The sequence below is a fragment of the Hydra vulgaris genome, chromosome 06 (genome assembly GCF_038396675.1).
Source record: "Hydra vulgaris chromosome 06, alternate assembly HydraT2T_AEP".
NCBI classification, from domain to species: domain Eukaryota; kingdom Metazoa; phylum Cnidaria; class Hydrozoa; order Anthoathecata; family Hydridae; genus Hydra; species Hydra vulgaris.
In genome coordinates this window covers 9659550-9677274 of record NC_088925.1, presented here as the reverse complement: position 1 = coordinate 9677274, position 17725 = coordinate 9659550, and the positions used below count along the sequence as shown (strand labels likewise).

At 27.8% G+C, this 17725-nt stretch overlaps 1 protein-coding gene across 1 annotated transcript in view; it reads left to right on the top strand.

Annotated features, from left to right (window-relative positions):
- The window catches only part of LOC100211251 (uncharacterized), an 88071-nt gene that overhangs the window by 51905 nt on the left and 18441 nt on the right, over nt 1-17725 (top strand). The window contains exons 7-9 of the mRNA XM_065799167.1: nt 326-559; nt 11899-12128; nt 12258-12585. Coding sequence (XP_065655239.1) covers nt 326-559; nt 11899-12128; nt 12258-12585 — 792 coding nt within the window. The remainder of the gene's footprint in view (nt 1-325; nt 560-11898; nt 12129-12257; nt 12586-17725) is intronic.

Sequence of the window (17725 nt, the reverse complement as noted above, 5' to 3'; positions counted from 1 at the left end):
GTACTCATTAATAAAATGTTTTCTCAAGCCAAAATGGCTATATTAAAAAAAAAAATTATTTTAAATGATCCTAAAGTCTATTTTCTCAAAAAAAAAAAAACAAGGTCACATTTGTAATATTCTGACAAGTATTTTTTTTTATATACCCTTTCAATTGTTCATGATCTAAAATCGTTATTTTATGCACATAGCTGTTTTTAACTTAGTTGTTAAAGGGTTAATAAATCTTTTCAAAAATTGTCTAGAAATGTGAAAATGTTGTTAAAAGTTGTTTTTTAAAATGTTGAAAAAAGTTTAATTTTATTATAACCTTTTTTTTTTAAAGAAGAATCAAAATTTGTTTCTAAAGATTCAAATGTCATATGCGAGTCCCCACATGAAGAATTGGTTAGTAGTTGTAAACTTGTTAGTTGTGTACCTAATCAATCGAATAATTTTTCAGAATTATTTCTGAAAAAAAATTTCTTAGCTCCAAAAATTATGGTTGGAAAAATAATTAGTGAGTTTAATGGCAGATTACCTGTTGGAACTGATTGTTGCGCATTACCTATAAGTCAAGGTATTTTTTGATGATAATGATGATGATGATGATGAGGATTTTGTTATTTTTACTTTTTAAAATTTTTGTTTTTCTTTTGTTTGTTTAACTTTAAAAGAGCTATCCCCCAAGTGATTGCTATAATAATCCCCCAAGTGATTGCTATAAATAATTCACTTTTTAATAATTATAAAGTCATATAATGTTATATAGTTTTTATATGTTCTTTGGTGAGCAATATGTGTATCTAAAACTTTATTCTTTTAAAATTTATTGATTTTACTGTTGTAAAAACTGAATAAAGACTACTTTGAGCTTACCAAAATAAACTATTTTGTCGAGGCGAAACTACAATGTTTCCTGATTCCAAAATATAAAATTTAAAATCTAACTATTTTGTCCAAGGAAATAATCTTGATTTTTTCAGTTTTTAGCATTTTTCACAATAGAGCAAAATGACAGCCTTTTAAGTTTTGCATTTTTACAACATTCAAAAACACTCTAAAAGTAGAATTTGTTACTTCAAACAATTTACATATTAAATAAAAATATGGTTTGCTCTGACTCAATTGATTTTCTACAAATAAGATAAAAGTAATCAAAGATTTTCTCAAATAATTCTTTTAGTTTTTCTCTGGATATTTAAGGTCATGCTGTACATAACTGCATGATATGAGTCTCTTAAGTGACCAACTTTTTCAGTAAAGTCATCCTCCAGTATCATACCAAAACATGTTGTCACCACTGACTGAAACTTTTGAAGACATCAATGATTCCAAAAACCTGTAAAGCAGACTTCTGCCATCCTTTGAAAGAGATCTAAATTGCTGAGAAGTTTATGACAGGCATTTTCTGCAAAATGTCTGTCACAAAATACCATGATATTGTTTTTGTTGAATGTTGGAAGCTGAGGACCACTTCTGCCAAGGCTTTTTACATGTGATTGACCACACCAGGGAGAAGATGAAGTTCCATGGATGATATAAGCTGCAAGATATGTTTGTTTTCAGATCCAGACAGAAATGCCTCATAGACCACATTGCCACAAAACTTTATTTTCTTGATATCACTTTCAGACTTGATATCACTGTCAGCTACTTCTTAATAACTTGCAACAAATGTGAGATTCTATGTTGCCACAAATGATGTTGGCAAGTTTTGTGTCACTTGAGACTACTTTGTTGGTTATGTTAAAATTGGTTTGAGACAAGATCTGTCTAATATTTTTAAGTTTTTCCGGTATCCTTCTGAAATACCCACAAACATTTTGCGCTTGACACTGCTGTCTTCAGTAATTTAAGTTTAAAGTTTTTTATTTAGTCCACCCTCAAAATTAAGGTCGGCATTCGGCAATGCCGACCTAACTGCCGACCTTAAAATATTTGAGATCATCAAAAAATTGCCAACCTTGTTTCTAGGTTTTATGGTAACCCCATTGTGTCAAATTTTTTTTACCGACCTCTAACAGTCGGTAATATAGTACCAACCTCATTTTTCCTAATTCCAAGGGTTGTGTAGTGGTAACCCTGAATCACACTGAAAGTCCTCAATGCACAATAATGCCAAGAAATACTTTCAGAAACCCTCCGCCACCATCAATTCTCAACTTGACTATATGGCTCTGGAAAACTCTTTGAGAAAGGAGGGCTTCAGTCAGAAGCTGGGCAAGATCCTTGGAATACGCAACCACATAATCAGTTGTGTTGCTGCTATTCTTTGATAAACCTTGATACTGGTTTGAGTAAAAAGCAACTTTACTAATGCCTTCAAACTTAACTTTCGTCTCCACAGTTTTAGTGTCACCAACTCTGTTGATGGTTGGAGTCAATTTTATCATGCCAAGATTAGACTGTCCTGCATTTAACTAAGCTTATACAAGATCTTCAGTTATGATGCTGAGTTTAGGGGGAAAAAAATTGGCACTTGAGCCTCATTTTAAAAAGTAAATAAAATAGTTAAATTTCAAATATTACATTTTTTTAAGTCAGGAAGTATTGTAGTTTCCCTGTCAAAGTGGTTTTCTTAAGTTAGCTCAAAGTAGTTTGCTGCCATTAATTAAAGATTTGCAAAATTTAAAAAAACTCAAGCTAAGAACATAGGAAAAAGATCTTAAATAGAATAATAATTTAATGATAAATTAAAAAATTAAATTAGGAAAGAATACTTTAAAAATCATGCAGAATCATCAAAGTTTTTTTTTATTACATTTATCAACTTTTTTTTCTCGAAATTCAGTACAAAATTTTCTTCATTTAATGCCTCAACTTCCTTTAATGTTTTGTTTTCCAAAAATAAAAAAAAGGTAGAAGTTATGGTTTTTATAAGTCTTAATCTTGGCAATCAAGTTAAAAAATATATTTATTAACTTCATTACAAACTTTAGTAGCAATATTAGATAAATGCTTTGATTTGAAGTGTTTATTATATTTTGTAAAGTAAAAAATCCTAAATTAATAAAATCCTGAATTAACGTCTGTTCACAAAAAATCCGGAATGAAAAATTGTTCTTAATTGAATACAAAATTAATCGATTTTTGACAAAAATTTAAACTAAAATGAGTGACTGGACATTGTTAACTATTTTATAACCAAAAGTGGTCCTAAATCAGCGGCTTTTCGAACTTTAGTTTTGACTGAATCCATTAGGTTGAAAAAGTAGTCTGGATCAAACTCTTTCAACTTTAATCAAATTCTATTCTTAAGGTGGTCAAGATTTTTCGCAGTAAATTAAGTTCCATAAACTTTTGCTTTTAAATGTGCCCAAAAATTTTCAATTGGCCTTAACTGCGGTACATTTGGGGGGTTATCTTTAGCGTTGACAAAGTTAATACCTAAAGTGTTGTAAGTTTCTAATGTGTGTTTTGCATAATGACATCTCGCTCCGTCAGGCCAAAATAAAATTTTCATGTTTTGATGCTTGGAATTTATAAATGGAAGAAGTCTTTTTGTAATACATTCTTTAGAATAAGTTTTTGCATCCAGTGCACAGTTTTTTACAGCAAAATAAGGCGATGAATGACCAAAACGACTGATTGCAATCCAAACAAGAACTTTCTTGTCAAACTTTTTTTTAAAGTTGAATTTAATGTTAGGATCAGTTTGAGAACTATCCTTTGTATAGTAGCCAGAGTTTTGTGAACAATTTGCACCATTTACACAGAAATAAGATTCATCGTCCATGATGATTTCAAACTCATTTGATGGCTTGAAAAAAGTTTTTGAAAGTTTTAATAAGTTTTTCTTTTGTTTAATTTCTTGCTTTTCTGTTGTTTTTGGTGCATTTTTTATTTTGGTATACTTTAGTCCATGCATACTTAATAATCTATTTACGTATGAAACGCTTATCTTATATTTTAGTGCCAATTTTCTTTGCGAAATCCCAATTCTCTCTTCTGCTCTTGCAATCATGGACTCTCTCTTTTCTGGTGTAATTTTAAAAGGTTTTCTGCCGCAACCGATTTTTCTATTCATTGGCAAATTATTTTCAGACCTTTTAATTATGTCATAAATTGTAGATTTAGCGATTCCCATTTTCTTAAAATGATCCACTGTAAATTTCTTTCCACTGTTTATGTTTTGTTTATAAAAATTTCCAATCACATTTCTAACATCGTTCTCTTTTAGATGCTCCATGTTTATTTGAATTAATTATTTAAACTCAATTTTGCCACAAAATGAAACTGTTGTTGTTGACCGATTAAATTTAAAAATTTCAAATCGAAAATTCGAAATTTAGAACAATTTGTGTACATTTGAAATCAGTCCGGATTTTTTGTGAACAGACGTTAGCTGGTCTATTTTTAGGCATAAATAGATTGATTTTTAATCCAAATTATTTTTTTATTAATCTATGAACAATATATTACTTTATTTATGGACCTTTAAAACTTATCTTGGTTAAATCGGGTCTGTGAAATGATGTCATAAATTCAAATAAAAAGTTACCATTCTACATGTTATTAAACAATTTTCTTTCTTGGTTTTGTATGATTTTTTCTTTCATTATGTTTTCTTTTCAACTTACCTTGTTCACTCATTTCAATTTTACAGCTTGATTGGTAACAACTTAACAATGAGATTCCACAACTTAACAACAAGACTCTCATAAGGTGTATATCATAACTTATTTAAAATTTTAAAAAATTTTGAAATGTTTGAATTAGACTCACTTATTATTAAAAATATTTCAGATTACTTCTTTTGTTTACTCACCATTTTTGCATAACAATAAGTAATTGTAATAGTATTAGTTTATCAGGCATCAATGTATCTACAGTCATGGCCAAATACTTTGGCCAGGTTTAAAAAGTATACCTAAAATATGAAAAAACCAATTTTTATTTATACACATAGTCTAAAAAAATACAATTATCTATAATTTAATATTTAGTTGAATGTCCTTTGTTTTTAGGTGCCAGTTTGATACATTTAGGCATAGAATTGACTAGTTTTTGACACAGTTCTTTGGTAATCTCAGTACACCAAACTAGCATAATCCCAAAGAGGTTTAATAAACATTTAATAAACAAAAAAGTCATGTGACTTTTTTGAAGCCAGTTTTTAAATGGACACCATTTTGGTTAACCCAAAACATTTCATGGAACTTTAAGTTTTACTAAAATTTTTTATTAAAACCTAGTCAAAAGATTGAATTATATGTCAGTTTATGTGTGGCAGCTTATACTATCTTATAAAGAATTATTTGCTAACTGATTACCATTTTCAGTTTATTCTAATAATATTTGGATTACTAAAATAGACATTCAGATTATATTCAGCTATATTCAGCTATATTTCAACATGATGCTAGAAGATATTGTATTTCAGGTAGTATAAAAGATTTTTGAGAAAATAAAACCATGTTTGTGAGTTTTTACCTATATTTAAACAATTTATATATCATTATATAAACAATTTATATATTATGTATACTATATATACAATATATATATATATATGTATGTATATGCAATATGTTTATATATACACAAAAAAATCATTAGAGTGATAGCATATATGCTACTACTCTGGTGATTTCTATATACATCCATAGGCAAAACTAGGCATGTCAATATATATATATATATATATATATATATATATATATATATATATATATATATACATATATATATATATATATATATATATATATATATATATATATATATATATATATATATATATATATATATATATATATATATATATATATATATACACACATATTGACATGCCTTGTTTTGCCTATGGATGTGCTGTAAGCTATCGTGCTGATGACATTACTTTTCATAGGTGCATTAAGCTTCATCAAAAAATTCCACAAAGCAATGATATATATAATTAAAATATATTCTATAAAATATTGACTAATAAAATATAGAAACCACCAGAGTAGTAGCATATATGCCATAACTCTAATGATTTTTTTGTTCAAATGTTGACTAATTAGCAAAAAACTCACCAGAGTAATACCATGTGAGCTGTTTATTTCGAAAGTGGCATAAGACACTTTGTTTTTAAACAGAGATTTTTAAAGGTTTGTGTTTTCACATGCTATACAATTAACTAGCAACCCTTCTTTCAAAAATACCTCCATAATTTTCAACACAATTGGTTTATATTATTTTACAAATTAAGAGATTTCGTTACATTTAAATCATTGTTATCAATAATTGTTTTGAAGAGGTGACTTATTCCACTTTCAAAAAAAAGCAACTTATTATATATGAGTAATATATAGCCAAGATCATATAAAGCTATTTTTTTATACTCAACAGTTGCACAAAAAGATTGTCATTTTTACAGCTCAAAAAGATCGCAAAAGAAATTAATTTCAGCTTAACTTTGTGCATCTCCATATAACTATTTGAACTTGGTTTCAACATTACTTTATATATTACAATAATATATCAAATGATATATATACATATATGTATATATATAATATATACATAAATGTATGTGTGTATGTATATATATATATATATATATATATATATATATATATATATATATACATATATGTATATATATATATATATATATATATATATATATATATATATATATATATATATATATATATGTATATATATATATATATACATACATACATATATGTATATATATATTATATAAACATTCATACATATATGTATATATATATATATATATATATATATATATATATATATATATATATATATATATATATATATATATATATATATATATTAGGGTGTCCCAAAAAACAACATTTTTGAAAAATATATGCCCCTTAATGTGAGACCCCCTTAATGTGTTCTATCTAATACAAAAACACTAGATTTAAAATTTTTTTGAATAAAAATATATTTTAAGGGGTCCCTCAAGACCCTGGAATATTTAATGGGTCCCTAATATTTTCAAAAAAAAATTTTTTTTAAAGTATGTCAACCTGGTACTCAAATGAAGCAAAATTGTATAAAAATTTCAAAAATAGTATTTAATTTGGAAAAATTTTAACTTATTTATCAAAATTGTCATAAAAATACATAAAAAATGCATTTTTTTGTTTTTTGTTAAAAAACCTAATTTTTCATGTAATAAAACCAAAAATAACAATTCTATATTTGAAATCTATATTATTTTTGCGTGTGTGCGTGCGTGTTTTGACATTTTTAGAGAGTTATAAGCATAAAAATATTGCAGAAAAAAACTATAAAAAAAATATAACAACAACAAATAAAGACAAAGAATGAATTTAAAAAGAATAAATATTTAACACACACGTATTCATTGGCAAGATAAAAAAACCTAAAAACATCTCTATATAATATAAAGACATAACTACATCTCTATTACAGATTTAGTTATGTTTTTTTATTCATATAATATAGAGATGTTATATTTTTTTCATGTTATAAATCTCATCTGATATTTGATATTTTGTAATCACTGGTTTGCATGTGCTTAAAATACCGACTTCTCATAATAGAAAACGATTTTGGAAGTAATGTCTTATAGGCTTGTATAAGCACGCTTTTCAAGACTGCTTGGGAATTGCGATTGCAAAATCATGTGCATATATGTGTGTAGTTTATATTATTTTTGTTTATGATTGGCAGTCAGTTTAAAGTATAACACATTTAACGAAATAAAATATAATTATATGAAAAGTTCATATAAGTTCATATCTTTATCTTCATTTTTATAAATTTTTGATATTTATTTATTTTGTATTTCAATATTATTTTTCATATTTTGCAAATTATAGTATTCAAAAACGTGTTGCCATGGCTGATAAACCAAAAGTATTTGAAGATTTTAAAATAGGATTTCAGGACAAAAACTCTGTGTGGAATTACTTTTTGCGCGAAAAAGTCTGGAGCTGCAGCAAAATGTAAAAAATGTGCTAGAGAAATTAAGACCTGTCGTGGCTCGACTAGTGAACTCCGTACACATTTAAGGACTTCTCACTAAAAAATTTATTGAAACATTATCAAGTTGAAGTTTCAACTTCGCCATCTACTGCTGGTGTTTCGACTACGCCTGATTTGCAACTCTTTAGGCCCAGAAATGAAATACAACTTTTTATACAAAAAATGAAGATGAAGATACACTGCGAAATGTTTTAGCTAAAATGACGGCCACCGATGGCTTGCCTTTCAGAGTTTTTATAACATCTAATGAGCTAAGAAAATCGCTGGTAGCTCGAAGTTTTGATGTGCCAAAATCATCTGAATCCATTCGCCAAATAGTTATGAAATATGCTACTAAAATTCGAAATTCAATAATAGAAGAATTATCTGAACTTCAATGTCAAGGAAATTGATTTAGTCTTACGTTTGACGAGTGGACTTCGGTAAAAAATAAGCGTTATTTGAGCATTAATGTTCATTCTCGAAATAGATTTTGGAATTTGGGTTTAGCAAGAGTTAATGGACATTTCCCAGCAGAAATGTGTGTTAAGTTAATTGAAAACATACTGAAAGAACACAACTTAAAAATTGATTGTATTACCACAGATGGTCCTTCGGTTATGAAGAAAGTAGGCTGTTAATGGATTAATGTCCATTGACCAACAACTTTGTCTAACCCATGGAATCCATTTGGCTGTGGTTGACGTCTTGAATAAAAGTTGTGGAAATAAAAGTTGTGGAATTGACAGATAATTATTTTGAATCTGATGAAGATAATGAAGACCATTTAGACAGACTAAAGATTTTTCAGAGCTCACCAAATTCAAATGAACTTGCAAATAATTTGGCTCCATTGATAAGCAAAGTTAGAAAAGTTGTAAAGCTGTTCAGACGATCACCAACAAAAGATGAAACCCTTCAAGTTTATGTAAAAACTGAACAGGATAATAACCTGTCATTAATATTAAATAATAAGACCAGATGGAACAGCTTACTTTTTATGCTGGAGCGTTTTTATAAACTAAAAATTCTATTCAAAAAGCCCTGATTGACTCGAGTATTAATTTTATGGAATCTGAATTAGAATTAATATTATCAACAGTTTCTATATTGTTACCAGTGAAATTGGCTGTAGAGGCTTTATATCGGATAGACGCTAATCTACTATCAGCTGATGCTACCTTGGCATTTATGCTGCAAAATTTAGGCGTAGGACCATTAAGTAACAATATGAAGACCTCCTTAATGAAAAGAATAAAATAAAGACGCACAAATTTATCTTATCTCATACAATATCTTCATAAAGGAGATCAAACCCAAAATAATTTTGGCTCAGATATCATATTTGATCAGCTAACTAAAACTGCTTTGGTTAATTTAATTGTGCATCTTATCCAGCGGCTCTCATCCATACAAACTGAAACTACAGCATTACCTACAGAACAGATGATGATGAAGATACCATAATGTGCAAAGACGAACCTTTGAGCTTGACATTAAAGGAACAGCTAGACATCGCCATAAATAATGAGATAAAAATGAACAGTACCAAAAACAAAGCGAAATATTAACGATTTGACTAAAATGGTATGAAAAGAACTTTCTATATTTTAGGAAGAAGGTACACGTTGTACCAACTTGACGTTGGTCTACGATTATATTTTAACTATTCCCCCAATGAGCGTAGAAGCTGAACGGGCTTTCTCTTCATCGGGAATGTTATGTACAAAAATTCAATCATCTTTAAATGACTAAACTTTAAATAATTTATGTTTTTTGCGGGCCTATTTTAATAATAAATAACTTTTTTATGTTTTTTGTTTCAAATTAATTATATAATTTATTTTAACTTAAAAAATAAAGTTTTGGAACCGTTTAATTTCCAGCACCTTGGTCTTTTTTTTTTTTTTTTTGACAAACCAGCATTGAACTGTCTTTGCTGTATGACATGGTGCACCATCTTGTTAGAATGTGATACATTGATGTATTTGCATTGTATTACAAACCTTGCTTTCCAATATTTCCAGATATTTGGCTGCATTTACAGTTGTGCCTTGAGGTACAAAATACAGTGTTCCACGTCCAAAAGCAGAAAAATACCCCCAACTTTTGGCAGTGCTTCCCAGTAGGAATTGTGTAATGAAGATCATATTGTTTTTTGACAGAACGACTAACATAATGATGCATGGTACCAAATGGCATAATTATAGTTTCATCGCTGAATAGCACTTTACTCCACTGTCTAGAAGTCCAGTTCTTGTACTTTTTGCAAAATGTTATTCTTTTTGCATGCTGCTTGTCATTTAATAAAGGTTTCTTGGCTACGACTCGGCAATGCAATATAAACTCAGAAAAAAGTCTATGTTTTATTGTTCTTTCACTTACATAAGATAGTAACTGTTTCTTAATTTCTGTTGATGATATTAATGGATTTTTCATTACAATTCTTTTCATACTCAAATCATCATGTTTTGTATAATATTTGGTCTTCCAAATGATTTTTTAGGACTAAGATGACCATTTTCTTTGTAATGTTTAATAATATTGTTAACAGTTGACTTCGAAATTTTTTTTTTTTTTTTTTTTCGATTTCTATGCTAGAAAAACCAACCTTGTGATACTTTACTATTACTGCAAGTTGATTAGTTGAAACAAGTGTTGTTTTGCCCATTTTACATTATAATAAAGTAATAAACATCAAAAAACTCAAATGATATAAAAAATTACAAGATAAATACCTAAAAAATTACAAGATAAATACCTAAAAAATTACAAGATAAATACCTAAAGATATTGCATCTAAAAAGTACCAATAAAAGACTAGTAAAACAGGAAAAAATTTTATTGGTCAATTCACCTCATAGCAACAGCTATCCGATACCTGCTAAAAATTGTTTTCACATAGTTAATAACCTAGATTAATATAAGGAGTTAAAAAGATTGTAAAAATAGCTAAAAATCTGGCTTGCTAAAGTATTTTGGCCATGGCTGTAACTTGCAAGAGTTATGGCAACTTAACTTAAAACTTGCAAGGGATATGGCAGCTGCTACATACTATTATACTTGTTTTATTTAAAATAGTAAAAATTCACTTTAATAATAGTTCAAGTATTTTGATTATAGTTTACTAGTTTACTTGCTATTGAATAAAAAGAACAATATAATTAAAGTAAAAAGACAACAATGACAAATATCCAGCTGCACCTTACCTGTACAAACACTATTGATTTTAAACAAAATATTTTTCTTAATAAGTTTTGTTTTGAACAATAGTCAACCACAAGTTTTAAAATTGATATATTAATGTCTTAAAAATTGTAAGAATTTTGTACATTTAAATTACTTTTGGTTCATCTGCTCTCAAGAGAGCTCAGTTTTAAAGATTTTTTTATAAAGTTAATGTTTTTTTTTTTTTTTTGTTTATTCATCTCCCCAAGGCCGAGAAGGCCACTACAGACAAGGAGGCTGCTTAATTGTGGTTATAACCCTCTCTCAACTCTATAACTGCGAAACACGAACCTTGACGAAAGGCGGCTGCTGCTCGGAGAAGCAAGTTGAGCGCGGTACTACCAGAGGCGTGGTGGGGATCAAACTCGGAACCTCTTGCTTATTAAGCAAGAGCTCTACCACTACACCACCACCACATGTTGTTTCCACAACAAACTGTCTTTCTCTGAACTTTTGTCATAATGTCTTTACCTAAATAAGGACTCTTGACTCAGTGAATGGTGCAAGCTCATAAATAAACTGTAACAAAATTTTTACAATTTTAGAAAAAAAATACTATAATGAATCAATAATTTTCTTAAAATTTAAACACGTCTACAAAAATTACTTTTACATAAAATTTATAAACGCATCTGCAAATACTATTGTTCAACATAAGTTATCTTATTACCTTTGCACAACTCAGGAATATTTATTGATCTGTTTAAATTATAAATTTACTGATTTTAGATGCTTTTACAAAGGTTGCTGATGAATTTTCTGAAATAAAGAATAAAGAAGATTTAGATATGTCAAAAGGTTCTCAAGAAATGTGCTCTCAAGAAATGTGCTCTCAAGAGTTTAAATATCCCTTATCTGTTAAACATTCTAAAACATCTGTGTTTTTTGATTTTTCTATGGGTTCTCCGACCAGTAGTATTCGAAATTGCAGTGAAAAAAAATCTTTGGAAGATGAACCTGTAAGATTTAACAACAACATCATTGAACAATATTAATAATATAAATAAAAATATTTATAGTAAATGTTTAATATTTTAAATTTTAGTTAATAATAACAAAAAAAATAAAAGTTTTAATATTTGTTCTAGAAAAAAGTTCTAATTAGTCCTCGGCACAAGGAAGATCTTAACAACTTTATAAATAACTCACTTCCTGGTTCAAGTTTGATTGCACAAGATTTAATCAAACTTCCTGCATTTTCAAATCAGAGCGAATTTCAAGAGCATTCCGTTGAAAGTAATACCTTGGATGATATGGATATGCTGGCAACTCAAGCATACTGCATGGCTGAAAATTTTCATGATAGTCAATATGCAAATATTGAAACGCAGACGCTATGTTCTGCCAGTGCATCTATGGAACCAAATATTTCAATTGCTACACAAGAGTTCTGTATGATATCTCAAAAATATATGGGTATGGTTGTTTAAAATACTTAGTTTTTTGAAATATTTAAGAAAATTGAAACTTTTTTTTTCTTTAGTTATATTTGATCTCTATCATACTTATATAAGCCACAATTTAAACCAAATGTTCATCCTTATGTTTCTATGTTATCATACTTATATAAGCCATAATCCAAACCATCTGTTCATCTTCATGTTTCTATGTTATCATACTCAACCCTCGGAGTTAGGAAAAATGAGGTCAGCATTAAATTGTCATCCTCACACTGTTAGAAGTCGGCATTAGGTTGGAAAAAAAAATTTGACACAAAGGGGTTACCATAAATCCTAGAAACGAGGTCAGCAATTTTTTGCCGACCTCAAACATTTTAAGGTCGGCTGTTAGGTCAGCATCGCCAACCTTAATTCTGAGGGTTGCATACTTATATAAGCCATAATCCAAACCATCTGTTTATCTTCAGGTTTCTATGTTATCGTACTTATATAAGCCACAATCCAAACCAATTGTTCATCCTCAGGTTTTTATGTTGTCATACTCATATAAGCCATAATCCAAACCATCTGTTTATTTTCATGTTTCTATGTTACCATACTTATATAAGCCATAATACAAACCATCTGCAGCCGTGCTCACATCTCTCAGTCAAACTAACAGAAAATTAGAGCGTTTGTTAAGAAAAAAACTCTAACTGGCTGGTTATAAAACAGAGGAAAGTAAATGGTATTCTAATCCTTCCATTTAGGCTCCGTTTATTAACCCCTCCGATAATTTTTCAGTTAAAATTCCTCCATTAGCCAGCTCCGTTAACTATTTTTTGTGCTGTTTTTGTCACCACATCTAAGCATTGCAATGCCAACAGACAATGATTTTGTTTGTTTGGTAAATCGCAGCCGGTGATTTTTTAAATAATGATTGCTAAGTAATTTTTAAAATTTAATTAAACACGTTGCAATAAGAAAAATTCAAAGAGTTTGTATTTACTTAACACTTAGTGTCTTTTTTTTTAATTTTATGGATTCAACTCTTATGGATTACACATTTTCTCATAACCCTATTTTTTTCAAATTCTGCAAACAGATCCAAATATTAAAATCAAGTAAATTTATTGTGAAACATTTCAATAAATTACAATCTTAAATCCACCATTTTTTTATTATATACAACATATTCAGGGGGTGCCAGCAGTCATTTTCAAAAAAAGTTGATTTTAGAATCACCCTATTATATATTCAAAACTCAAAAATGAATGTCACTGTGTACCTTGTACTGTCTTTCTGTTAAAGAAATAGACAACTAATTGTTCAAAAAATATTTTAAAATGAACTTTTCTTAGGTTAAAAAAGAAGAATAAAGGGTTAGGTTAAATAAAAAGGTTGTAGAACTTTTCTTAGGCTAAAAACATTTTTTCTTTTTTAAAATCCACTTTTCTTAGGCTAAAACAGAAATAACTTTTAAAATCAACTTTTCTTAGGCTAAAATGAATCTTTAGTAGAAAACATACAAAAAATGTTATTCAAGTTTTTAATTATAATAATTAAATATTCTCAAAAAACCAAAAAAAATTAATATTTCAAAAACATCTTAAAATAACTCTAAAATAATATTTTATATAAAGTGCTACTCACGAAAAAACAAGGATATTTTTGTAAAGAATTGTGCCCAAATTCTTCTAATTATGCTTGGTATGGTTTCAACAGAGAAAGTTCCATATAACCTCTACAGGGCTTTGCATTAAAGCATATAGAAACCTTTATTGTCCACCGAATCCATATTTTGTTGCTACAGTCCTGTAATACAGGTATGTATTACAGGACTGTAGCAACAAAATGTAGCATGTGTACATACCATGCAGCGATATGATACAGTTATACAGTGTATGTTTATATAATTAAAAAATTGAAAAGGCAAAAACAAGTTCGAAATATCATAATTGTTTTTTTTTTAAGTAGTACTCAATATATTTAACTAAAAATTTATCTTTTTAAGATCATCTTTTTGTAAAATAGTTATTAAAGAGTGGAAGGCAAAAATTCATGCTGCTACCTTGGCTGCAGCATAGAGAGCACGTGTCTGTTATAAAGTTGATATTGTTAATTGTTTTATTTTATTTAACTAAATTCAAAAAAAATTTTGCTACTTCAACAATTAAGCTACAATTTATTGTCGTCAAAAAGTCAAAGCAATTAAATTAATGCGGAAGTACATTAAATTTTATCATTTTTTAAAAAACCGAAATAATAATGACTAGAGAGTTTTTTTTTAAATTAATAGTGTTTTTGTTTTTGTTTTATTAAAATATATTTTTAAAACATGCGTGGAGTGTTGCTACATTGACTATCTTATAGCCTGCTGCTACAAGGAAGTGTTACTACATCAACTACCTTATAGCCTGACTCGCAACGAATTGCTGCTACCTCGACTATCTTATAGCCTGACTTGCAACGGGGTGCTTCTACATTGACTATCTTATAGCCTGACTCGCAATGGAGTGTCGCTACATTGACTAAGGGTTTGGTTAGGGCAGGCAGTCGGTTTGGTTTATTAGCGCTCTCTTCAAAACTACAGTTTATGGAAGAAACTTTTCGAGGAGCCTATCTGCAAAACACGCATCACAAGTCACAAACATAAAAATTTTAAGTTAAATTTATTTCCACATTCTATATCTTGAAATCTATCATCTATTTAAATATTAGACCAATTAAAAAATTTTTGGTCCTATAAATAGACAAAGAAAATATATATATGTGTGTGTGTGTGTATATATATATATGTGCGTATATATATATATATATATAATCAAGTACATGTATATTTGCTTTTGTACACAAATAAATATATAAATGTTATACAGATACACATGTATTTAACATACATATATGTTCTTAACAGTGTGTGCATTATAATCAAATGCAAAATACATTTCATTTTATAATAACATTTATTTGAGGATAAATCATATAAATTTGATATAATAAATTTTCAAACATTCTTTCTAAACTATTTCTAAAACCTATGAATTTTCAAACATTCTTTCTAAACTATTTCTAAAACCTATGAATTTTCAAACATTCTTTCTAAACTATTTCTAAACCTCATTCATAAATGGAACATTTCCAGATATTTTATTGATGTCACTCCTTTAATCAGATTTCTGTAAGAGTGACACCATCCTAATAAATCATTAACTTATTATTATAAATCATTTTATGCTCATAACTACCATTATAATATTTATTATTTTTTCATTATAGTTATTGTAAACATACTTATTATTACTATTACTATAATTTGTATTAATTTTGTTATCTATTATTATTATTATTGTTGTTATTATTATTTTTGTTATTATTATTGTTGTTATTGTTATTATTATTATTTTTATTATTATTAATACTATTGTAAAAATGATTTTCAGAAACTATATAACCTATTGTTGTTGTTGTTGAATTTTTTTTGCTTCCTAAGGAGGTACCTACTAAATATTTGAAAAACAAAATTTTTAAATATCACATCTATCAAGGGGTGTCAGAAAAGTGTGTTCTTTTAGGCACCCTGACCAATAAAAGTGTAGTGGGGGTGTATTTTTACTTGGTTAAATATTGTTATGATCAAACTTTTTTAACATAGAACTGACACTAATTAGATGTATTAGTCAAAGAACTAATTAGAATGATCCGAAAAAGTTCAGTCAAAAAGTGTTTACAATATGCATATTTAATTTTTGCAAAGGTTTTCTAAAATTTTAACTTTAATCTAGGTATTTAATGTTTTTTTTTTAAGTTGCATTTAGTTGTTACTTTATCAGGTTTTTAAAATTTTAGAATATTAACAATCCTATTTTATATTATTATACATTCAAGTTGGTCTATCAGATAACAAAGTTGTATACAGAACCATAGCATCTGTATCTCTTGAAGCTATTATGCATTTATAAGCTGCATATAAGCTGCAATTGATCAGAGAGATAATGGAATCAAATTGTTTTGTTTCAAGCTGACAAATGTAGGAAAAAGCTGTTTTGAGAGCAATAGATTCACAACACAGAATGAACTACAAGAAATTTAAGAGACCAATTATGATATTCTACAAATTTTGTTTGAGGATTCATGTGGCTGTTTGGTTGAGCAAGATTATTATAGTAAAAGACATCCCATTTTTTTCAATTACTAATAAATATTAATAATAAATTACGAATAACTAATAAATGAGAGCTTGATTATAATAAGACTTGAGTGCAAATGGTAATGGGTTCTGGAGGAAACTTTATGAAAATTTACATTAATGTTTTTCATACCAATGAAAGAGAAACATGATTTTTCAAAAATAAGTATCTAATTGCTGGTATTCAAAAAGTTTATTGTGGCAAATATTCCAGAAAATTACAACAATTTCAGAAGGGTTGTTGAGCAACTAAATCTTGATAAGCTTTCTTCTGTCTTAAGTGCATCTAAATTTATCAAACTTCTATCTAAATCTTCCATCTAAAATCCATCAAAATTATTCTTCCATCTTAATTAATCTTAATAGTTTTCTTTCTTTGCAGGGTATTTAAAAAAAAAAAAAAAAAAATACAGAGAATATTCAGAAGCCTTGGTAATAATAGATATTTTATAAAATGACATAAAATGAATAAGGGATTGATTTAGATATTAATATCTTTAATAGTTACAGATCAACAATACTTTTTATTTTAAGAAAAATGGAGCAAAGAAAGAGATGAAATGCCATAATAATGTTATTTACAAAATATTTATATAAATAGTATGTATAAATAGTTAGATAAATACGTAATAGTCGGTGAAAGTGTTTTATAATGTGAAAAATCTATTACCAAGATTTAACAGGTTTTAAATTAGATTATATATATATATATATATATATATATATATATATATATATATATATATTTGTTATTATAAAATATATGATACTAAATTATTCCTTTTTTATTTGGAGTTCTACAAGTTTCACAACATGCAGTCAACATTATTTTAAGTGTTTATATTTCTTCGTCTTATTTATCTTGATGTTGATCCTGATGCTCAACATCCTCTAACAGAACTTAATTATTTTTATGGTTGTGTAAATGTATTAGGAAATTTACTTTAAGAAGTTTAGAAAAAATTTGGACCTAATGTTCCAGAAATTC